At 62.3% G+C, this 23,479-nt stretch overlaps 2 protein-coding genes across 2 annotated transcripts; one reads left to right on the top strand and one right to left on the bottom strand.

The window, feature by feature from the left end:
- Positions 1-1,137: 1,137 nt before the first annotated feature.
- PPP4C (protein phosphatase 4 catalytic subunit) lies at positions 1,138-22,557 on the bottom strand. The gene is made up of 9 exons (XM_065730389.1): positions 22,482-22,557; positions 20,198-20,297; positions 18,575-18,626; positions 17,439-17,489; positions 16,691-16,792; positions 12,875-13,048; positions 8,432-8,558; positions 4,079-4,268; positions 1,138-1,267 (listed from the first exon to the last, which is right to left on the bottom strand). The coding sequence occupies exons 2-9, from the start codon at positions 20,293-20,295 to the stop codon at positions 1,138-1,140; spliced, it is 924 nt and encodes a 307-aa protein (XP_065586461.1). The 5' UTR covers positions 20,296-20,297; positions 22,482-22,557.
- On the top strand, positions 17,507-18,503 carry LOC136044879 (uncharacterized; the record flags this gene model as incomplete). Its single annotated transcript, XM_065730391.1, has 3 exons — positions 17,507-17,512; positions 17,970-18,032; positions 18,444-18,503. Coding segments are annotated over exons 1-3 (129 nt in total), but the record flags the coding sequence as incomplete, so codon positions are not given.
- Positions 22,558-23,479: the final 922 nt, after the last annotated feature.

Genomic DNA, 23,479 nt, shown 5'->3' with positions numbered 1-23,479 from the left:
ATGGGCACAGCAGTGACGTGGCACGAACACGTTAAGGACATGCTAGTGGCAAATCCAGAACATGCTAAGGACATGAGAAGGATACACCAGGGAGCTGTCATTAACATGCTAAGGGCACGCTAAGGGCAAAACCGGAACATGCTAAGGACATGTGAAGGACACGGCAGCGACATGGCACTAACATGTTAAGGACACATGAAGGACACTCCAGTGACATGTCACTAACATGTGAAGGGCACGCCAGGAAAATGGACCGAACATATTAAGGACATGTGAAGCCCACAACAGCGACATGTCACTAACATGTTAAGGACACGCTTAGGGTATGTCACTAACACGTTAAGGACACGCTTAGGACATGTCACTAACACGTTAAGGACACACATAGGTCATGTCACTACCATGTTAAGGACACGCTTAGGACATGTCACTAACATGTTAAGGACACGCTTAGGATATGTCACTACCATGTTAAGGACACGCTTAGGATATGTCACTAACACGTTAAGGACACGCTTAGGACATGTCACTAACACGTTAAGGACACACATAGGTCATGTCACTACCATGTTAAGGACACGCTTAGGATATGTCACTAACATGTTAAGGACACGCTTAGGACATGTCACTAACACGTTAAGCACACGCTTAGTACATGTCACTAACACGTTAAGCACACGCTAATGGCATGTCAGGAAGAAGATAGAGCAATGCTGATGCATGTCACTAACATGTTAAGGACACGCTTAGGACATGTCACTAACACGTTAAGCACACGCTTAGTACATGTCACTAACACGTTAAGCACACGCTTAGGACATGTATCTACCATGTTAAGCACACGCTTAGGACATGTCAGTATCATGTTAAGGACACGCTTAGGGCATGTCACTACCACGTTAAGCACACGCTTACGACATGTCACTACCATGTCACCCCCCACGCCAGCGACACACCAGCGACACACCAAGGACACGCCAAGGACACGCCAAGGACCCTTGGAGCCCCCCCCCTCCCCTCCCCCATCCCCTAAAAGGGGTTCACGCTCCGTGTCCCCGCCCTCCCCCCCCTCCCCTCCCCCCCCTCCCCCCGCGGAGGCGCAACACGCCAAGCACACGCCAAGCACACGCGTGTGGGTCACAGGAAGTAGTCGGCCACGGGTTTCTTGGAGGGGATCCCGCGCGTCTCCTGCGGCGCCGCCTCGAAGATGATGAACTCCTTCTGCAGGTGCTCGTCCAGCTCCAAGATGGCCGCCACGTTCCCGCACCTGCCCCACAGCGACCCACAGCGACCCATAGTGAGGCCACAGGGACCCACAGGGACCCATAGAGACCCATAGGGACCCATAGGGACCCACAGAGACCCATAGGGACCCATAGAGACCCATAGGGACCCATAGGGACCCATAGAGACCCATAGGGACCCATAGAGACCCATAGAGACCCATAGGGACCCATAGAGACCCACAGAGACCCACAGCGACCCATAGTGAGGCCATAGGGACCCATAGAGACCCATAGAGACCCATAGGGACACATAGGGACCCACAGGGACCCATAGAGACCCATGGAGAACCATAGAGACCCATAGGGACCCACAGGGACCCATAGAGACCCATAGAGACCCATAGGGACCCATAGGGACCCACAGGGACCCATAGGGACCCATAGAGACCCATAGGGACCCACAGGGACTCATAGGGACCCATAGCGACCCATAGGGACGCATAGGGACCCATAGAGACCCATAGGGACACATAGAGACCCATAGAACCCATAGCGCCCCACAGAAACCCCTTAGTGCCCCATAGTGCCCCATAGACACTCCTTAGTGCCCCATAGAACCCCATAGACACCCCTTAGTGCCCCATAGACACCCCATAGCGCCCCATAGACACCCCTTAGTGCCCCTTAGTTCCCCATAGACACCCCTTAGTGCCCCATAAACACCCCTTAGTGCCCCATAGACACCCCTTAGTGCCCCATAAACACCCCTTAGTGCCCCATAGACAGCCCTTAGTGCCCCATAGACACCCCTTAGTGCCCCTTAGTGCCCCATAGACAGCCCTTAGTGCCCCATAGACACCCCTTAGTGCCCCTTAGTGCCCCATAGACACCCCTTAGTGCCCCATAGACACCCCTTAGTGCCCCATAGCACCCCATAGACACCCCTTAGTGCCCCATAGACACCCCATAGTGCCCCATAGACACCCCTTAGTGCCCCATAGACACCCCTTAGTGCCCCATAGTGCCCCATAGTGCCCCACAGACACCCCTTAGTGCCCCATAGACACCCCTTAGTGCCCCTTAGTGCCCCATAGACACACCTTAGTGCCCCATAGACACCCCTTAGTGCCCCCTAGACACCCCTTAGTGCCCCATAGACAGCCCTTAGCGCCCCATAGACACCCCTTAGCGCCCCATAGACACCCCTTAGTGCCCCATAGACACCCCTCAGTGCCCCATAGACACCCCTCAGTGCCCCATAGACACCCCTTAGTGCCCCATAGACACCCCTTAGTGCCCCATAGACACCCCATAGCGCCCCACAGCGCCCCACAGCGCCCACCGGTAGCAGTAGTTGGGCGCAGACCACACGGTGAGCCCATAGTGACCCCATAGCGCCCCATAGACACCCCTTAGTGCCCCATAGAGACCCCTTAGTGCCCCATAGTGCCCCATAGACACCCCTTAGTGCCCCATAGACACCCCTTAGTGCCCCATAGACACCCCTTAGTGCCCCATAGACAGCCCTCAGTGCCCCATAGACACCCCTTAGTGCCCCATAGCTACCCCTTAGTGCCCCTTAGTGCCCCATAGACACCCCTTAGTGCCCCATAGACACCCCTTAGTGCCCAATAGTGCCCCATAGACACCCCTTAGTGCCCCATAGCGCCCCATAGACACCCCTTAGCGCCCCATAGACACCCCTTAGTGCCCCATAGACACCCCACAGCGCCCCACAGCGCCCACCGGTAGCAGTAGTTGGGTGCAGACCACACGGTGAGCCCATAGTGACCCCATAGCACCCCACAGACACCCCTTAGCGCCCCATAGACACCCCTTAGTGCCCCATCGAGCCCCATAGACACACCTTAGTGCCCCATAGACACCCCTTAGTGCCCCATAGTGCCCCATAGACACCCCTTAGTGCCCCATAGACACCCCTTAGTGCCCCATAGACACCCCTTAGTGCCCCTTAGTGCCCCATAGACACCCCTTAGTGCCCCATAGACACCCCTTAGTGCCCCATAACACCCCATAGACACCCCTTAGTGCCCCATAGACACCCCTTAGTGCCCCATAACACCCCATAGACACCCCTTAGTGCCCCATAGACTCCCCTTAGTGCCCCATAGTGCCCCATAGTGCCCCACAGACACCCCTTAGTGCCCCTTAGTGCCCCATAGACAGCCATTAGTGCCCCATAGTGCCCCATAGACACCCCTTAGTGCCCCATAGACACCCCTTAGTGCCCCATAGTGCCCCATAGACACCCCTTAGCACCCCATAGACACCCCTTAGTGCCCCATAGACACCCCTTAGTGCCCCTTAGTGCCCCATAGACACCCCTTAGTGCCCCATAGACACCCCTTAGCGCCCCATAGACACCCCTTAGTGCCCCATAGACACCCCATAGCGCCCCACAGCGCCCCACAGCGCCCACCGGTAGCAGTAGTTGGGCGCAGACCACACGGTGAGCCCATAGTGACCCCATAGACACCCCTTAGTGCCCCATAGCGCCCCATAGACACCCCTTAGCGCCCCATAGCGCCCCATAGACACCCCATAGTGCCCCATAGACACCCCTTAGTGCCCCATAGACACCCCACAGCGCCCCACAGCGCCCACCGGTAGCAGTAGTTGGGCGCAGACCACACGGTGAGCCCATAGTGACCCCATAGTGCCCCATAGACACCCCTTAGTGCCACATAGACAGCCCTTAGTGCCCCATAGACACCCCTTAGTGCCCCATAGCGCCCCATAGACACCACTCAGTGCCCCATAGACACCCCACAGCGCCCCATAGACACCCCTTAGTGCCCCATAGACACCCCACAGCGCCCCACAGCGCCCACCGGTAGCAGTAGTTGGGCGCAGACCACACGGTGAGCACGGTCTCGCTGAAGTGCCACTTGTAGCCCTCCATGACGAGCTGGTGCGCGCGGCAGATCATGTCGATGTCGTTGGACGCGTTGAACTGCGCCACCACGTCACTGCCGAACAGGTACCCCGCCCCACGGGGGGACACCCCCCAGCCCGTCGTGTCTGTGGGGCGGGGGGGGACACTTTGGGACCCATAGGGACACTTTGGGACCCATAGGGACACATAGAGACCCATAGAGACCCATAGGGAAACATAGGGACCCATAGGGACCCATAGGGATACATAGAGACCCATAGAGACCCATAGGGACCCATAGGGACACATACGGACCCATAGGGACCCATAGAGACCCATAGAGACCCATAGGGACCCATGGGGACCCATACGGACCCATAGGGACCCACAGAGAGACCCATAGAGACCCCATAGGGACCCCATAGGGACCCATAGAGACCCATAGGGACCCATAGAGATCCATGGGGACCCATAGGGACACATAGGGACACATAGGGACCCATAAGGACGCATAGGGACCCATAGAGACCCATAGAGACCCATAGGGACCCAGAGGGACCCATAGAGACCCATAGAGACCCATAGGGACCCAGAGGGACCCATAGAGACCCATAGGGACACATAGGGACCCATAGAGACCCATAGGGACACATAGGGACCCATAGAGACCCATAGGGACACATAGGGACACATAGAGACCCATTGGGACCCACAGGACCCACAGAGCCCTGAGCAGGTACCCCGCCCCACGGGGGGACACCCCCCAGCCCGTCGTGTCTGTGGGGCGGGGGGGGACACTTTGGGACCCATAGGGACACATAGAGACCCATAGGGGACCCATAGGGACACATAGAGACCCGTAGGGACCCATAGGGACCCATAGAGACCCATAGGGACCCATAGGGACACATAGAGACCCATAGGGACCCATAGAGACCCATAGAGACCCATAGAGACCCATAGGGACACATAGAGACCCATAGGGACCCATAGGGACCCACAGAGATCCATGGGGACCCATAGGGACACATAGGGACACATAGGGACCCATAGGGACACATAGGGACACATAGGGACACATAGAGACCCATAGAGACCCATAGGGACCCATAGGGACCCATGGGGACCCATACGGACCCATAGGGACCCACAGAGAGACCCATAGAGACCCATAGAGAACCATAGGGACCCATAGAGACCCATAGGGACCCATAGAGATCCATAGAGACCCATAGGGACCCATAGGGACACATAGGGACACATAGGAATACATGGGGACCCATAGAGACCCATAGGGACCCATAGAAACCCATAAGGACACAAAGGGACCCATAGGGACCCATAGGGACCCATAGGGACCCCATAGGGACCCATAGAGACCCATAGGGACCCATAGGGACCCATAGGGACCCATAGGGAACCATAGGGCCCCATAGAGCCCCATAGTGACCCCCAGTGCCCCACAGAGACCCCCAGCGCCCCACAGTGCCCTATAGTGACCCCCAGCACCCCATAGAGCCCCATAGTGACCTCCAGCACCCCACAGAGACCCCCAGCAACCCATAGAGCCCCATAGTGACCCCCAGTGCCCCACAGAGACCCCCAGCACCCCATAGAGCCCCATAGTGACCCCCAGTGCCCCACAGAGACCCCCAGCGCCCCACAGAGCCCTATAGTGACCCCCAGCGCCCCATAGAGCCCCACAGCGACCCCCAGTACCCCACAGTGATCCCCAGCGCCCCATAGTGACCCCCAGCGCCCCATAGAGCCCCATAGTGACCCCCAGTGCCCCACAGAGACCCCCAGCGCCCCACAGTGCCCTATAGTGACCCCCAGCGCCCCATAGAGCCCCATAGTGACCCCCAGTACCCCACAGTGACCCCCAGTGCCCCACAGTGACCCCCAGCGCCCCATAGAGCCCCACAGAGACCCCCAGCGCCCCACAGCGCCCCATAGTGACCCCCAGCGCCCCACAGAGACCCCCAGCGCCCCACAGTGCCCTATAGTGACCCCTAGCACCCCATTGAGCCCCATAGTGACCCCCAGCACCCCATAGAGCCCCAGTGACCCCCAGCACCCCACAGCGCCCCACAGTGACCCCCAGCGCCCCATAGTGAACCCCAGCGCCCCACAGCACCCTATAGTGACCCCCAGCGCCCCATAGAGCCCCATAGTGACCCCCAGTACCCCACAGTGACCCCCAGCGCCCCACAGTGCCCTATAGTGACCCCTAGCACCCCACTGAGCCCCATAGTGACCCCCAGCACCCCATAGAGCCCCAGTGACCCCCAGCACCCCACAGCGCCCCACAGTGACCCCCAGCGCCCCATAGTGAACCCCAGCGCCCCACAGCACCCTATAGTGACCCCCAGCGCCCCATAGAGCCCCATAGTGACCCCCAGTACCCCACAGTGACCCCCAGCACCCCACAGTGACCCCCAGCGCCCCATAGAGCCCCATAGTGACCCCCAGCGCCCCACAGAGACCCCCAGCGCCCCATAGAGCCCCATAGTGACCCCCAGTGCCCCACAGAGACCCCCAGCGCCCCACAGTGACCCCCAGCGCCCCATAGAGCCCCATAGTGACCCCCAGTACCCCACAGTGACCCCCAGCGCCCCATAGTGACCCCCAGCGCCCCATAGAGCCCCATAGTGACCCCCAGCGCCCCACAGAGACCCCCAGCACCCCATAGAGCCCCATAGTGACCCCCAGTGCCCCACAGAGACCCCCAGCACCCCATAGAGCCCCATAGTGACCCCCAGTGCCCCACAGAGACCCCCAGCGCCCCACAGAGCCCTATAGTGACCCCCAGCGCCCCATAGAGCCCCACAGCGACCCCCAGTACCCCACAGTGATCCCCAGCGCCCCATAGTGACCCCCAGCGCCCCATAGAGCCCCATAGTGACCCCCAGTGCCCTACAGAGACCCCCAGCGCCCCACAGAGCCCTATAGTGACCCCCAGCGCCCCATAGAGCCCCACAGCGACCCCCAGTACCCCACAGTGATCCCCAGCGCCCCATAGTGACCCCCAGCGCCCCATAGAGCCCCATAGTGACCCCCAGTGCCCCACAGAGACCCCCAGCGCCCCACAGTGCCCTATAGTGACCCCCAGCGCCCCATAGAGCCCCATAGTGACCCCCAGTACCCCACAGTGACCCCCAGTGCCCCACAGTGACCCCCAGCGCCCCATAGAGCCCCACAGAGACCCCCAGCGCCCCACAGCGCCCCATAGTGACCCCCAGCGCCCCACAGAGACCCCCAGCGCCCCACAGTGCCCTATAGTGACCCCTAGCACCCCATTGAGCCCCATAGTGACCCCCAGCACCCCATAGAGCCCCAGTGACCCCCAGCACCCCACAGCGCCCCACAGTGACCCCCAGCGCCCCATAGTGAACCCCAGCGCCCCACAGCACCCTATAGTGACCCCCAGCGCCCCATAGAGCCCCATAGTGACCCCCAGTACCCCACAGTGACCCCCAGCGCCCCACAGTGACCCCCAGCGCCCCATAGAGCCCCATAGTGACCCCCAGCGCCCCACAGAGACCCCCAGCGCCCCATAGAGCCCCATAGTGACCCCCAGTGCCCCACAGAGACCCCCAGCGCCCCACAGTGACCCCCAGCGCCCCATAGAGCCCCATAGTGACCCCCAGTGCCCCACAGTCACCCCCAGCGCCCCATAGTGACCCCCAGTGCCCCACAGAGACCCCCAGCGCCCCACAGAGCCCTATAGTGACCCCCAGCGCCCCATAGAGCCCCATAGTGACCCCCAGCGCCCCACAGAGACCCCCAGCACCCCATAGAGCCCCATAGTGACCCCCAGTGCCCCACAGAGACCCCCAGCGCCCCACAGTGACCCCCAGCGCCCCATAGAGCCCCATAGTGACCCCCAGTACCCCACAGTGACCCCCAGCGCCCCATAGTGACCCCCAGCGCCCCATAGAGCCCCATAGTGACCCCCAGCGCCCCACAGAGACCCCCAGCACCCCATAGAGCCCCATAGTGACCCCCAGTGCCCCACAGAGACCCCCAGCGCCCCACAGTGACCCCCAGCGCCCCATAGAGCCCCATAGTGACCCCCAGTACCCCACAGTGACCCCCAGCGCCCCATAGTGACCCCCATCACCCCATAGAGCCCCATAGTGACCCCCAGCGCCCCACAGAGACCCCCAGCGCCCCACAGTGACCCCCAGCGCCCCATAGAGCCCCCCAGCGCCCCATAGAGCCCCATAGTGACCCCCAGCGCCCCACAGTGACCCCCAGCGCCCCATAGAGCCCCCCAGCGCCCCCCAGCGCCCCCCAGCGCCGTTACCTTCGGGGTCAGACCAGAGGAGGTCGCACATGGGGCCGTCGTGGGGCACTTCCTGTTTGCGGTCGATGGTGCGGATCTGATCCAGGGTTTGGATGGAGGGCGAGAGCCCGCCGTGCACGCAGAAGATCTGCGGGGACACGCGTGTGCTTAGCGTGTGCTTAGCGTGTGCGGGGTGCTCAAAGGGACACGGGGGGGGGGGGGCGGGATGTCCGTGGGGAGCAAGAAGTCCTAAAGGGGTCAACTCGACCCCAAAAAGACCCGCTCTCAACACTCTAATTCCCCTTAGCGTGTCCTTAGTGTGTCCTTAGCGTGTTCTTAGCATGATCTAAGCGTGACCTGACTGTCAGGCGTCCTAAGACCAAGTCCTGTCCACCCGTGACCCCAAAGAGACCCAAAAGTGCCAATCTGACCCCAAAAAGACCCGCTCTCAACACTCTAATTCCCCTTAGCGTGTCCTTAGCGTGTTCTTAGCATGATCTAAGCGTGACCTAAGACCGTCAGGTGTCCTAAGACCAAGTCCTGTCCACCCATGACCCCAAAGAGACCCAAAAGTGCCAATCTGACTCCCAAAAGACCCGCTCTCAACACTCTAATTCCCCTTAGCGTGTCCTTAGCGTGTTCTTAGCATGATCTAAGCGTGACCTGACTGTCAGGCGTCCTAAGACCAAGTCCTGTCCACCCGTGACCCCAAAGAGACCCAAAAGTGCCAATCTGACCCCAAAAAGACCCGCTCTCCACACTCTTATTCCCCTTAGCGTGTCCTTAGTGTGACCTTAGCGTGTTCTTAGCATGACCTAAGACCGTCAGGCGTCCTAAGACCAAATCCTGTCCACCCGTGACCCCAAAGAGACCCAGAAGTGCCAATCTGACCCCAAAAAGACCCGCTCTCAGCACTCTAATCCCCCTTAGCGTGTCCTTAGCGTGTTCTTAGCATGATCTAAGCGTGACCTGACTGTCAGGCGTCCTAAGACCAAGTCCTGTCCACCCGTGACCCCAAAGAGACCCAAAAGTGCCAATCTGACCCCAAAAAGACCCGCTCTCAGCACTCTAATTTCCCTTAGCGTGTCCTTAGCGTGTTCTTAGCATGATCTAAGCGTGTTCTAAGACCGTCAGGCATCCTAAGACCAAGTCCTGTCCACCCGTGACCCCAAAGAGACCCAAAAGTGCCAATCTGACCCCAAAAAGACCCGCTCTCAACACTCTAATCCCCCTTAGCGTGTCCTTAGTGTGTCCTAGCATGCCCTTAGCGTGTCGTAGCGTGCCATTAGCATGTTGTGGTGTGCCCTTAGTGTGTAGTGGCATGCCCTAAGCGTGTTGTGGTGTGTCGTGCTGTGCCCTAAGCGTGTCACAGCGTGCCCTTAGCGTGCCACGGCATGCCCTTAGCGTGTCATGTTGTGCCCTTAGCGTGTCATGTTGTGCCCTTAGTGTGCCGTGTTGTGCCCTTAGCGTGTCATGTTGTGCCCTTAGTGTGTCGTGTTGTGCCCTTAGCATGCCCTTAGCGTGTCATGGCGTGCCCTTAGCATGTCGTGGCGTGCCCTTAGTGTGTTGTGTTGTGCCCTTAGCGTGCCCTAGCATGCCCTTAGTGTGACCTTAGCGTGTTGTGGCATGTGGCGGCGTGCCCTTAGCGTGTTGTGTTGTGCCCTTAGCGTGTTGTGTTGTGCCCTTAGCGTGTTGTGGCATGTCGGGTGTGCCCTTAGTGTGTCGGGGCGTGCCCTTAGCGTGCTGTGTTGTGCCCTTAGCGTGCCCTTAGCATGCCCTTAGCGTGTTGTGTTGTGCCCTTAGCGTGTTGTGGCGTGTCGGGTGTGCCCTTAGCGTGTCGGGGCGTGCCCTTAGCGTGCTGTGTTGTGCCCTTGGCGTGCCCTTAGCGTGCTGTGTTGTGCCCTTAGTGTGCCCTTAGCGTGTTGTGGCATGTCAGGGCGTGCCCTTAGCGTGTCGGGGTGTGCCCTTAGCGTGTCGGGGCGTGCGGCGGCGTGCCCTTAGCGTGTTGTGGCATGTCGGGGCGTGCCATTAGCGTGCTGTGTTGTGCCCTTAGCGTGTCGGGGCGTGCCCTAAGCGTGTCGGGGTGTGCCCTTAGCGTGCCCTTAGCGTGCTGTGTTGTGCCCTTAGCGTGCCCTTAGCGTGCTGTGTTGTGCCCTTAGCGTGCCCTGTTGTGCCCTTAGCGTGTCGGGGTGTGCCCTTAGCGTGCCCTTAGCGTGTCGGGGCGTGCCCTTAGCGTGCTGTGTTGTGCCCTTAGTGTGCCCTTAGCGTGCCCTTAGCATGTTGTGGCGTGTTGGGGCGTGCCCTTAGCGTGCCCTGTTGTGCCCTTAGCGTGCTGTGTTGTGCCCTTAGCGTGCCCTTAGCGTGTCGGGGCGTGCCCTTAGCGTGCTGTGTTGTGCCCTTAGCGTGCTGTGTTGTGCCCTTAGCGTGTCGGGGCGTGCCCTTAGCGTGTCGGGGTGTGCCCTTAGCGTGCCCTTAGCGTGCTGTGTTGTGCCCTTAGCGTGCTGTGGCGTGTCGGGGCGTGCCCTTAGCGTGCTGTGTTGTGCACTTAGCATGCCCTTAGCGTGTTGTGTTGTGCCCTTAGCGTGTTGTGGCATGTCGGGGCGTGCCCTTAGCGTGTCGGGGTGTGCCCTTAGCGTTTCGGGGCGTGCGGCAGCGTGCCCTTAGCGTGTTGTGGCGTGTCGGGGTGTGCCCTTAGCGTGCCCTTAGCGTGCTGTGTTGTGCCCTTAGCGTGTCGGGGTGTGCCCTAAGCGTGTCGGGGTGTGCCCTTAGCGTGCCCTTAGCGTGCTGTGTTGTGCCCTTAGCGTGTTGTGGCGTGTCAGGGCGTGCCCTTAGCGTGTCGGGGTGTGCCCTTAGCGTGTCGGGGCGTGCGGCGGCGTGCCCTTAGCGTGTTGTGGCATGTCGGGGCGTGCCATTAGCGTGCTGTGTTGTGCCCTTAGCGTGTCGGGGTGTGCCCTTAGCGTGCTGTGTTGTGCCCTTAGCGTGCCCTGTTGTGCCCTTAGCGTGTCGGGGTGTGCCCTTAGCGTGCCCTTAGCGTGTCGGGGCGTGCCCTTAGCGTGCTGTGTTGTGCCCTTAGTGTGCCCTTAGCGTGCCCTTAGCATGTTGTGGCGTGTTGGGGCGTGCCCTTAGCGTGCCCTGTTGTGCCCTTAGCGTGCTGTGTTGTGCCCTTAGCGTGCCCTTAGCGTGTCGGGGCGTGCCCTTAGCGTGCTGTGTTGTGCCCTTAGCGTGCTGTGTTGTGCCCTTAGCGTGTCGGGGCGTGCCCTTAGCGTGTCGGGGTGTGCCCTTAGCGTGCCCTTAGCGTGCTGTGTTGTGCCCTTAGCGTGCTGTGGCGTGTCGGGGCGTGCCCTTAGCGTGCTGTGTTGTGCACTTAGCATGCCCTTAGCGTGTTGTGTTGTGCCCTTAGCGTGTTGTGGCATGTCGGGGCGTGCCCTTAGCGTGTCGGGGTGTGCCCTTAGCGTTTCGGGGCGTGCGGCAGCGTGCCCTTAGCGTGTTGTGGCGTGTCGGGGTGTGCCCTTAGCGTGCTGTGTTGTGCCCTTAGCGTGTCGGGGTGTGCCCTAAGCGTGTCGGGGTGTGCCCTTAGCGTGCCCTTAGCGTGCTGTGTTGTGCCCTTAGCGTGTTGTGGCGTGTCAGGGCGTGCCCTTAGCGTGTCGGGGTGTGCCCTTAGCGTGTCGGGGCGTGCGGCGGCGTGCCCTTAGCGTGTTGTGGCATGTCGGGGCGTGCCATTAGCGTGCTGTGTTGTGCCCTTAGCGTGTCGGGGTGTGCCCTTAGCGTGCTGTGTTGTGCCCTTAGCGTGCCCTGTTGTGCCCTTAGCGTGTCGGGGTGTGCCCTTAGCGTGCCCTTAGCGTGTCGGGGCGTGCCCTTAGCGTGCTGTGTTGTGCCCTTAGTGTGCCCTTAGCGTGCCCTTAGCATGTTGTGGCGTGTTGGGGCGTGCCCTTAGCGTGCCCTGTTGTGCCCTTAGCGTGCTGTGTTGTGCCCTTAGCGTGCCCTTAGCGTGTCGGGGCGTGCCCTTAGCGTGCTGTGTTGTGCCCTTAGCGTGCTGTGTTGTGCCCTTAGCGTGTCGGGGCGTGCCCTTAGCGTGTCGGGGTGTGCCCTTAGCGTGCCCTTAGTGTGCTGTGTTGTGCCCTTAGCGTGTTGTGGCGTGTCGGGGCATGCCCTTAGCGTGCTGTGTTGTGCCCTTAGCATGCCCTTAGCGTGTTGTGTTGTGCCCTTAGCGTGTTGTGGCATGTCGGGGCGTGCCCTTAGCGTGTCGGGGCGTGCCCTTAGCGTGCTGTGTTGTGCCCTTAGCGTGCTGTGTTGTGCCCTTAGCGTGTTGTGGCATGTCAGGGCGTGCCCTTAGCGTGCTGTGTTGTGCCCTTAGTGTGCCCTTAGCGTGTTGTGGCGTGTCAGGGCGTGCCCTTAGCGTGTCGGGGCGTGCCCTTAGCGTGTCGGGGCGTGCCCTTAGCGTGTCGGGGCGTGCCGGGGCGTCACCTTGCCGTCGATGATGGCGGACAGGCTGAGGTAGTCGAAGATCTCGGTGCAGTAGCGCCACACGGTGACGGAGCCGTATTTGCGGAGGCATTCGTCGTAGAATCCGTACACCTGCGTGATCTGACGGCTCTCGTGGTTCCCGCGGATCAGCGTGATGCGGTCCGGGTAGCGCACCTGGGGGGCGGACCCACACGTGTGGGGCAGACCCATAAGCGTGGGGAGGGACCCGTAGATAAAGGGCTGGGACCCATTGATAGGGGGCTGGGACCCATAGATAGGGACCCATAAGTGTGATCAGCGTGATGCGGTCCGGGTAGCGCACCTGGGGGCGGACCCACACGTGTGGGGCAGACCCATAAGTGTGGGGAGGGACCCGTAGATAAAGGGCTGGGACCCATTGATAGGGGGCTGGGACTCATAGATGGAGGACCCACAAGTGTGGGGAGGGACACATAGAGGGCTGGGACCCATAGATAGGGGGCTGAGACCCATAGATGGAGGACCCTTAAGCGTGGGGCAGACCCAGAAGTGTGGGGAGGGACACATAGATAGGGGGCTGGGACCCATAGATAGGGACCCATAAGTGTGAGCAGCGTGATGCGGTCCGGGTAGCGCACCTGGGGGCGGACCCACACGTGTGGGGCAGACCCATAAGCATGGGGAGGGACCCGTAGATAAAGGGCTGGGACCCATAGATAGGGACCCAGAAGTATGAGCAGCGTGATGCGGTCCGGGTAGCGCACCTGGGGGGCAGACCCACACGTGTGGGGCAGACCCATAAGCGTGGGGAGGGACCCGTAGATAAAGGGCTGGGACCCATTGATAGGGGGCTGGGACCCATAGATAGGGACCCATAAGTGTGATCAGCGTGATGCGGTCCGGGTAGCGCACCTGGGGGCGGACCCACACGTGTGGGGCAGACCCATAAGCATGGGGAGGGACCCGTAGATAAAGGGCTGGGACCCATTGATAGGGGGCTGGGACCCATAGATAGGGACCCATAAGTGTGATCAGCGTGATGCGGTCCGGGTAGCGCACCTGGGGGGCGGACCCACACGTGTGGGGCAGACCCATAAGCGTGGGGAGGGACCCGTAGATAAAGGGCTGGGACCCATAGATAGGGACCCATAAGTGTGATCAGCGTGATGCGGTCCGGGTAGCGCACCTGGGGGGCGGACCCACAAGTGTGGGGCAGGACCCACAAGTGAGGGGAGGGACCCGTAGATAAAGGGCTGGGACCCATAGATAGGGGGCTGGGACTCATAGATGGAGGACCCACAAGTGTGGGGAGGGACACATAGAGGGCTGGGACCCATAGATAGGGGGCTGAGACCCATAGATGGAGGACCCTTAAGTGTGGGGCAGACCCAGAAGTGTGGAGCGGGACCCACAAGTGTGGGGCAGACCCATAAGTGTGGGGTGGGACCCATAGATAAAGGGCTGGGACCCATAGATAGGGACCCATAAGTATGAGCAGCGTGATGTGGTCCGGGTAGCGCACCTGGGGGGCGGACGCACACGTGTGGGGCAGACCCACAAGTGAGGGGAGGGACACATAAATAGGGGGCTGGGACCATAGATAGGGGGCTGGGACCCATAGATAGGGGGCTGGGACCATAGATAGGGGGCTAGGACCCATAGACAGGGGGCTGGGACCCATAGATAGGGACCCACAAGTGTGGGGCAGACCCATAAGCGTGGGGAGGGACCCGTAGATAAAGGGCTGGGACCCATAGATAGGGACCCACAAGTGTGGGGCAGACCCATAAGCGTGGGGAGGGACCCGTAGATAAAGGGCTGGGACCCATAGATAGGGGGCTGGGACCCATAGATAGGGACCCATAAGTGTGGGGCAGACCCAGAAGTGAGGGGCAGACCCGGAAGTGTGGGGAGGGACACATAGATAGGGGGCTGGGACCATAGATAAGGGGCTGGGACCCATAGATAGGGACCCACAAGTGTGGGGCAGACCCAGAAGTGTGGGGCAGGACCCATAGATGGGGGGCAGAACCATAGATAGGGGGCAAGGACCCATAGATAGGGGGAGGGACACATAGATAGGGGGCTGGGACTCATAGATGGAGGACCCATAAGTGTGAGCAGCGTGATGCGGTCCGGGTAGCGCACCTGGGGGGTGGACCCACAAGTGTGGGGCAGACCCATAAGTGTGGGGTGGGACCCGTAGATAAAGGGCTGGGACCCATAGATGGGGGGCTGGGACCCATAGATAGGGACCCATAAGTGTGGGGCAGACCCATAAGTGTGGGGAGGGACCCGTAGATAAAGGGCTGGGACCCATAGATAGGGACCCACAAGTGTGGGGCAGACCCATAAGTGTGGGGAGGGACCCGTAGATAAAGGGCTGGGACCCATAGATAGGGGGCTGGGACCCATAGATAGGGACCCATAAGTGTGGGGCAGACCCATAAGTGAGGGGCAGACCCATAAGCATGGGGAGGGACACATAGATAGGGGACTGGGACCCATAGATAGGGACCCACAAGTGTGGGGCAGACCCACACTTGTGGGGCAGCCCCCCACCTCTGGCTCCCACCCCCCACCTCCGCCCCCCCACCTCAGGGTCTCGCCCCACTCTTGTGGGGCAGCCCCGACCTCTGGCTCCCACCCCACACTTGTGGGTCTCGCCCCACACTTGTGGGGCAGCCCTCCACCTCTGGCTCCCACCCCACACTTGTGGGTCTCGCCCCACACTTGTGGGGCAGCCCCCACCTCTGGCTCCCACCCCACACTTGTGGGGCAGCCCTCACCTCTGGCTCCCACCCCACACTTGTGGGTCTCACCCCACACTTGTGGGGCAGCCCCAAACCTCTGGCTCCCACCCCACCCCCCACCTCTGGGTCTCGCCCCACACTTGTGGGGCAGCCCCCCACCTCTGGCTCCCATCCCCCACCTCTGGCTCCCACCCCACACTTGTGGGGCAACCCCCCATCTCTGGCTCCCACCCCCCACCTCTGGGTCCCGCCCCACACTTGTGGGGCAGCCCCCACCTCTGGCTCCCACCCCACACTTGTGGGGCAGCCCCCACCTCTGGCTCCCACCCCACACTTGTGGGGCAGCCCCCCACCTCTGGCTCCCACCCCCCTACTTGTGGGGCAGCCCTCCACCTCTGGCTCCCACCCCCCACCTCTGGCTCCCACCCCACACTTGTGGGGCAGCCCCCACCTCTGGCTCCCACCCCCCACTTGTGGGGCAGCCCCCCACCTCTGGCTCCCACCCCCCACCTCTGGGCCCCCCACCTCAGGGTCTCGCCCCACTCTTGTGGGGCAGCCCCCACCTCTGGCTCCCACCCCACACTTGTGGGGCAGCCCTCACCTCTGGCTCCCAACCCACACTTGTGGGTCTCACCCCACACTTGTGGGGCAGCCCCAAACCTCTGGCTCCCACCCCACCCCCCACCTCTGGGTCTCGCCCCACACTTGTGGGGCAGCCCCCCACCTCTGGCTCCCACCCCCCACCTCTGGGCCCCCCACCTCTGGCTCCCACCCCCTACTTGTGGGGCAGCCCCCACCTCTGGGTCCCGCCCCACACTTGTGGGGCAGCCCCACACCTCTGGCTCCCACCCCCCACTTGTGGGGCAGCCCCCACCTCTGGCTCCCACCCCCTACTTGTGGGGCAGCCCCACACCTCTGGCTCCCACCCCACACTTGTGGGGCAGCCCCCACCTCTGGCTCCCACCCCCCACCTCTGGCTCCCACCCCACACTTGTGGGGCAGCCCCCCACCTCTGGCTCCCACCCCCCACCTCTGGGCCCCCCACCTCTGGCTGCTGCCCCACACTTGTGGGGCAGCCCCCCACCTTGAGCGCCAGCAGCAGCAGGAACGTTTCGACGCTGTAGAATCCGCGGTCCACGAAATCCCCCATGAAGAGGTAATTGGTCTCGGGGACGTCCCCCCCCACCTGTGGGGCACAGCACTTAGGGGGCGCCGTGGGGCGCTTGGGGGGCGCGAGTGGGGAGGGAGGGGGAGGGCTATGGGGGGGGTATGGGCGCTATGGGGCACTTGGGGGGCAATTATGGGGCAGAGATGGACTCTATGCGGCACTTATGGGGCGGATATGGACGCTATGGGGCACTTATGGGGCAGAGATGGACGCTATGGGGCACTTATGGGGCGGATATGGGCACTTATGAGGCAGATATGGGCTCTATGGGGCAGATATGGGGCGGATATGGGCTCTATGGGACACTTATGGGGCAGAGATGGACTCTAGGGGGCACTTATGGGGCGGATATGGGCTCTATGGGGCACTTATGGGGCTAATATGGGCGTTATGGGGCGGATATGGGCTCTATGGGGCACTTATGGGGCAGAGATGGACGCTATGGGGCACTTATGGGGCAGAGATGGACGCTATGGGGCACTTGGGGGGCAGAGATGGACTCTATGGGACACTTCTGGGGCACTTATGGGGCAGATGTGGGCTGCTATGGGGCACACGGGGGCAGTTATGGGTTGGCTGGAGGACTTATGGGTCAGTTAGAGGGCACTTGTGGGGCAGAGAAGGCACTTGTGGGGCACAGAGGTCCACTTATGGGGCAGCGCACCCGGAAGAGCTCCTTGAGGTCATAGAACTGCCCATGGATGTCCCCGCACACCTGTGGGGCACAGACCCATGGCTGCCCCATAGATTCCACCCCACCCCATGGATTCCAATCCCTGCCCCATAGAATCCACCCCTGCCCCATAGATTCCACCCCCTGCCCTATAGATTCCCTCCCTGCCCCATAGATTCCACCCCCAGCCCCATAGATCACCCCCAAACCCCACAGAATACCCTCAGCCCCACATCTCCCCACCCTCAGCCCCACAGATCCCCCCAGCCCCACATCTCCCCCCCAACCCCACAGATCCCCCCCAAATCCCATAGAATACCCTCAGCCCCACATCTCCTCCCCCAACCCCACAGATCCCCCCCGAGCCCCACAGATCCCCCCAGCCCCACATCTCCCCCAGCCCCACAGATCCCCCCCGGCCCCACAGATCCCCCCCAGCCCCACATCTCTCCCCCACCTCACAGATCCCCCCCCACCCCCACATCTCCCCCCCAGCCCCACAGATCCCCCCCGGCCCCACAGATCCCCCCCAGCCCCACATCCCCCCCCAGTTCCACATCCACCCCCAGCCCCACAGATCCCCCCGCACCTCACAGATCCCCCCAACCCCACAGATCCCCCCCAGCCCCACAGATCTCCCACAGCCCCACAGATCCCCCCCAGCCCCACAGATCTCCCCCGGCCCCACATCCCCCCCAGCCCCACAGATCCCCCCCACCTCACAGATCCCCCCCACCCCCACATCTCCCCCCCAGCCCCACATCTCCCCCCCCGAGCCCCACAGATCCCCCAGCCCCACATCCCCCCCCAGCCCCACAGATCTCCCCCAGCCCCACAGATCCCTCCAGCCCCACAGATCCCCCAGCCCCACAGATCCCCCCCAGCCCCACAGATCCCCCCGGCCCCACATCCCCCCCAGCCCCACAGATCCCCCCCACCCCCACATCTCCACCCCAGCCCCACAGATCCCCCCCAGCCCCACAGATCCCCCCCAGCCCCACATCTCCCCCAGCCCCACATCCCCCCCCCAGCCCCACATCCCCCCCCAGCCCCACATCTCCCCCCCCAGCCCCACAGATCCCCCCCAGCCCCACAGATCCCCCCCAGCCCCACAGATCCCCGCTCACGGTGACGGGCGAGTCGACGCGCTGCACGTTGCTCTCCTCCACCAGGATCTCCCTGCCCCAAATCCCCTCGTTAACTCCTCCCCTTAATTAGCATTAATTAAACGCCAAGGGGGGGGGGGGGGGGGGATGTGGGGGGAGATGGGGGGGGATGTGGGGGGAGATGGGGGGGGATGTGGGGGGATGTGGGGGGATTTGGGGGGATACAGAGCTATGGGGCAGTTATAGAGCAGCTATGGGGCAGCTATGGGGCAGCTGTGGGGCAGTTATGGGGCGGCTGTAGGGTCACTATGGGGCAGCTATGGGGTGGCTATGGGGTCACTGTGGGGTGGCTATGGGGTGGCTATGGGGCGGCTGTGGGGCGGCTATGGGGCGGCTATGGGGTCACTGTGGGGTGGCTATGGGGTGGCTATGGGGCGGCTGTGGGGCAGCTATGGGGCGGCTATGGGGTCACTGTGGGGTGGCTATGGGGTGGCTATGGGGCGGCTGTGGGGCAGCTATGGGGTGGCTATGGGGTCACTGTGGGGTGGCTATGGGGCGGCTGTGGGGCAGCTATGGGGCGGCTATGGAGTCACTGTGGGGTGGCTATGGGGTGGCTATGGGGCAGCTGTGGGGCAGCTATGGGGCGGCTGTGGGGTCACTGTGGGGTGGCTATGGGGCGGCTGCGGGGCAGTTGTGGGGCGGCTATGGGGCAGTTGTGGGGTAGCTGTGGGGAAGCCGTGGGGCAGCTATGGGGCAGTTGTGGGGCGGCTATGGGGCAGCTGTGCGGTGGCTGTGGGGCAGCTGTGCGGTCACTAAGGGGCAGCTATGGGGCAGCTGTGGGGCAGCTATGGGGCAGCTGTGGGGCAGCTGTGGGGCAGCTCTGGGGTCTCTATGGGGTCACTATGGGGCAGCTATGGGGCGGCTGTGGGGCAGCTGTGGGGTCTCTATGGGATCACTATGGGGCGGCTGTAGGGCAGCTATGGGGTCTCTATGGGGTCACTATGGGGCAGTTATAGGGTGGCTATGGGGCAGCTGTGGGGCGGCTGTGGGGCAGCTATGGGGTCTCTATGGGATCACTATGGGGCGGCTGTAGGGCAGCTATGGGGTCACTATGGGGCAGCTCTGGGGTCTCTATGGGGTCACTATGGGGCAGTTATAGGGTGGCTATGGGGCAGCTGTGGGGCGGCTGTGGGGTCTCTATGGGGCAGCTATGGGGTCACTATGGGGTCACTGTGGGGCAGCTATGGGGCAGCCGTGGGGCGGCTGTGGGGCAGCTATGGGGCAGCTATGGGGCAGCTGTGGGGCAGCCGTGGGGCGGCTGTGGGGAAGCTATGGGGCAGCTATGGGGCAGCTGTGGGGCGGCTGTGGGGCAGCTATGGGGCAGCTATGGGGCAGCCGTGGGGCGGCTATGGGGCGGCTATGGGGCAGCCGTGGGGCGGCTGTGGGGCAGCTATGGGGCAGCTATGGGACAGCTATGGGGCAGCCGTGGGGCGGCTGTGGGGCAGCTATGGGGCAGCTATGGGGCAGCTATGGGGCAGCTATGGGGCAGCTATGGGGCAGCCGTGGGGCGGCTATGGGGCAGCCGTGGGGCGGCTATGGGGCAGCCGTGGGGCGGCTATGGGGCAGCCGTGGGGCGGCACAGACCTGGCCTTGGCGCACAGCGCTTTGACTTCGCTCTCCCGGATGAGTTCACAGCGCCGCAGTTGTTCGATCTGACGGTCCAACTCACTCGGCTCCGCCATGCCTGGAACAGCGCGCCCCACAGCGCCCCATAGCGCCCCACAGCGCCCCATAGAGACCCACAGAGACCCATAGCGCCCCATAGAGACCCATAGTGCCCCACAGCGCCCCACAGCGCCCCACAGCGCCCCACAGCGCCCCATAGAGACCCATAGCGCCCCACAGAGACCCATAGTGCCCCACAGCGCCCCATAGGGACCCACAGCGCCCCATAGAGACCCACAGAGACCCACAGAGACCCATAGCGCCCCACAGCGCCCCATAGAGACCCACAGAGACCCATAGCACCCCATAGAGACCCATAGCGCCCCACAGCGCCCCATAGCGCCCCATAGAGACCCACAGAGACCCATAGCACCCCACAGAGACCCACAGCACCCCATAGAGACCCACAGAGACCCACAGCGCCCCATAGCGCCCCACAGCGCCCCATAGAGACCCCACAGCGCCCCATAGAGACCCACAGAGACCCATAGCGCCCCATAGAGACCCATAGCGCCCCACAGCACCCCACAGCGCCCCATAGAGACCCACAGAGACCCATAGTGCCCCACAGTGCCCCATAGAGACCCACAGCGACCCACAGAGACCCATAGCGCCCCAAAGAGACCCATAGAGACCCACAGCGCCCCATAGAGACCCACAGAGACCCATAGCGCCCCATAGAGACCCACAGCGAGCCATAGAGACCCACAGTGCCCCATAGAGACCCACAGAGACCCATAGTACCCCACAGAGACCCACAGCGCCCCATAGAGACCCACAGAGACCCATAGCGCCCCAAAGAGACCCACAGCGAGCCATAGAGACCCACAGTGCCCCATAGAGACCCATAGCGCCCCACAGAGACCCATAGAGCCCCACAGCGCCCCACAGCGACCCACAGCACCCCAAAGGGACCCACAGCGCCCCACAGTGACCCATAGAGACCCATAGCACCCCACAGCAACCCACAAAGACACATAGGGACCCATAGCGCCCCACAGCGACCCACACAGACACATAGAGACCCCATAGGAACCCATAGAGACCCACAGCGCCCCATAGGAACCCACAGCGACCCATAGCAACCCATAGAGACCCACAGTGACCCATAGGGACCCATAGAGACCCATAGGGACACCCTGAAACCCACAGCGACCCAAAGCAGCGCCATAACAACTCCTGTGCCCCATAGCCGCCCCATAACTGCCCCATAGCCGCCCCTGTGCCCCATAGCAGCCCCATAACTAGCCCATAGCAGCGCCATAACTGCCCCATAGCCACCGCAATGCCCCATAGCAGCCCCATAACTGCCCCATAACTGCCCCTGTGCCCCATAGCCGCCCCATAACTGCCCCATAGCCGCCCCTGTGCCCATAGCAGCCCCATAACTGCCCCATAACTGCCCCTGTGCCCCATAGCCGCCTCACAGCAGCCCCATAACTGCCCCTGTGCCCCATAGCCGCCCCATAACTGCCGCATAGCTGCCCCTGTGCCCCATAGCAGCCCCATAACTGCCCCATAACTGCCCCTGTGCCCCATAGCCGCCCCATAGCAGCCCCATAACTGCCCCTGTGCCCCATAGCCGCCCCATAACTGCCGCATAGCTGCCCCTGTGCCCCATAGCAGCCCCATAACTGCCCCGTGCCCCATAGCCGCCCCATAACTGCCGCATAGCTGCCCCTGTGCCCCATAGCAGCCCCATAACTGCCCCGTACCCCATAGTCGCCCCATAACTGCCGCATAGCTGCCCCTGTGCCCCATAGCAGCCCCATAACTGCCCGTACCCCATAGTCGCCCCATAACTGCCGCATAGCTGCCCCTGTGCCCCATAGCAGCCCCATAACTGCCCCGTGCCCCATAGCCGCCCCATAACTGCCGCATAGCTGCCCCATAGTTGCCCCTGTGCCCAAAAGCAGCCCCATAGCTGCCCCATAGCAGCCCCATAGCTGCCACAATGCCCCATAACTACCCCATAGCAGCCCCACAGCCGCCCCCTATCCCCACCTGTGCCCCACAGCTGCCCCTATTGCCCATAGCAGCCCCATAACTGCCCCATAGCCGCCCCTATGCCCCATAGCCGCCCCATAACTGCCCCATAGCCGCCCCTATGCCCCATAGCAGCCCCACAGCCGCCCCATAACCGCCCCCTATCCCCGCCGTGCCCCACAGCCGCCCCACAGCCGCCCCCCCCCCCGTTCCGTACCCGGCGCCGCCGCCGCCGCCCGCTCCTCCGCGCCGCACTTCCGCCCGGGGCCGCTCCACTTCCGCTCCCATCGCCACTTCCGCCCCGCCCCTTTCCGCCGTTCCCGCCCCGAGAGCACCGGAAGTGAGCGGGTCGTACAGACCGGAAGCGCGGAGAGGCGGAGTGGGGGGGGGGGCGGTGTCACAGTGCGGAGTCCGCGCGGAAACCGAGAGAGGGGGAAACGGGCCGGGAACGGACGGTTCCGGTCACAGGGTTCCCATTGTGACACAGTGACCCATAGCGACCCATAGCGACCCATAGAGATCCATAGGGACCCATAGGGACCCATAGAGACCCATAGGGACCCCATAGCGACCCATAGGGACCCATAGAGACCCATAGGGACCCATAGAGACCCATAGGGACCCATAGAGATCGATAGGGACCCACAGAGACCCATAGAGACCCATAGGGACCCCATAGGGACCATAGAGACCCATAGAGATCCATAGGGACCCATAGGGACCCATAGAGACCCATAGGGACCCCATAGAGACCCATAGGGACCCATAGGGACCCATAGAGACCCATAGAGACCCATAGGGACCCATAGGGACCCATAGAGACCCATAGGGACCCATAGGGACCCCATAGAGACCCATAGGGACCGATAGGGACCCATAGGGACCCATAGGGACCCACAGAGACCCATAGGGACCCATAGGGACCGATAGAGACCCACAGGGACCCATAGAGACCCATAGAGACCCATAGGGACCCATAGAAACCCATAGAGACCCATAGCGAACCATAGAGTCCCATAAGGACCCATAGAGACCCATAGTGACCCACAGAGACCCATAGGGACCATAGAGACCCATAGAGACTCATAGGGACCCCTCTGTGCCCCATAACTGTTCAATTCTGCCCCATAAGTGCTCCATCAGCCCCATAAGTATCGCTCTCTACCCCATAAGTGCCTCCAGTGCCCCATAAGTGTCCACGTCTTTCCCGTAATT

Source organism: Cyrtonyx montezumae, unplaced genomic scaffold, assembly GCF_038088225.1.
Source record: "Cyrtonyx montezumae isolate F1298 unplaced genomic scaffold, pur_monq_1.0 scaffold_125, whole genome shotgun sequence".
NCBI lineage: Eukaryota > Metazoa > Chordata > Aves > Galliformes > Odontophoridae > Cyrtonyx > Cyrtonyx montezumae.
The sequence above is the reverse complement of the archived record's forward strand: the minus strand, read 5'-3'. Positions and strand labels throughout refer to the sequence as shown.

Excerpts from the sequence above, each read along its gene's own strand:
- PPP4C (XM_065730389.1), bottom strand. The coding sequence starts at position 20,295 with ATGGCGGAGCCGAGTGAGTTGGACCGTCAGATCGAACAACTGCGGCGC. Across the intron at positions 17,490-18,574 it reads GCGTCGACTCGCCCGTCACC|GTGTGCGGGGACATCCATGG; the intron begins GTGAGCGGGGAT and ends TGTGCCCCACAG. Across the intron at positions 1,268-4,078 it reads GCGCCCAACTACTGCTACCG|GTGCGGGAACGTGGCGGCCA; the intron begins GTGGGCGCTGTG and ends GCTGTGGGGCAG.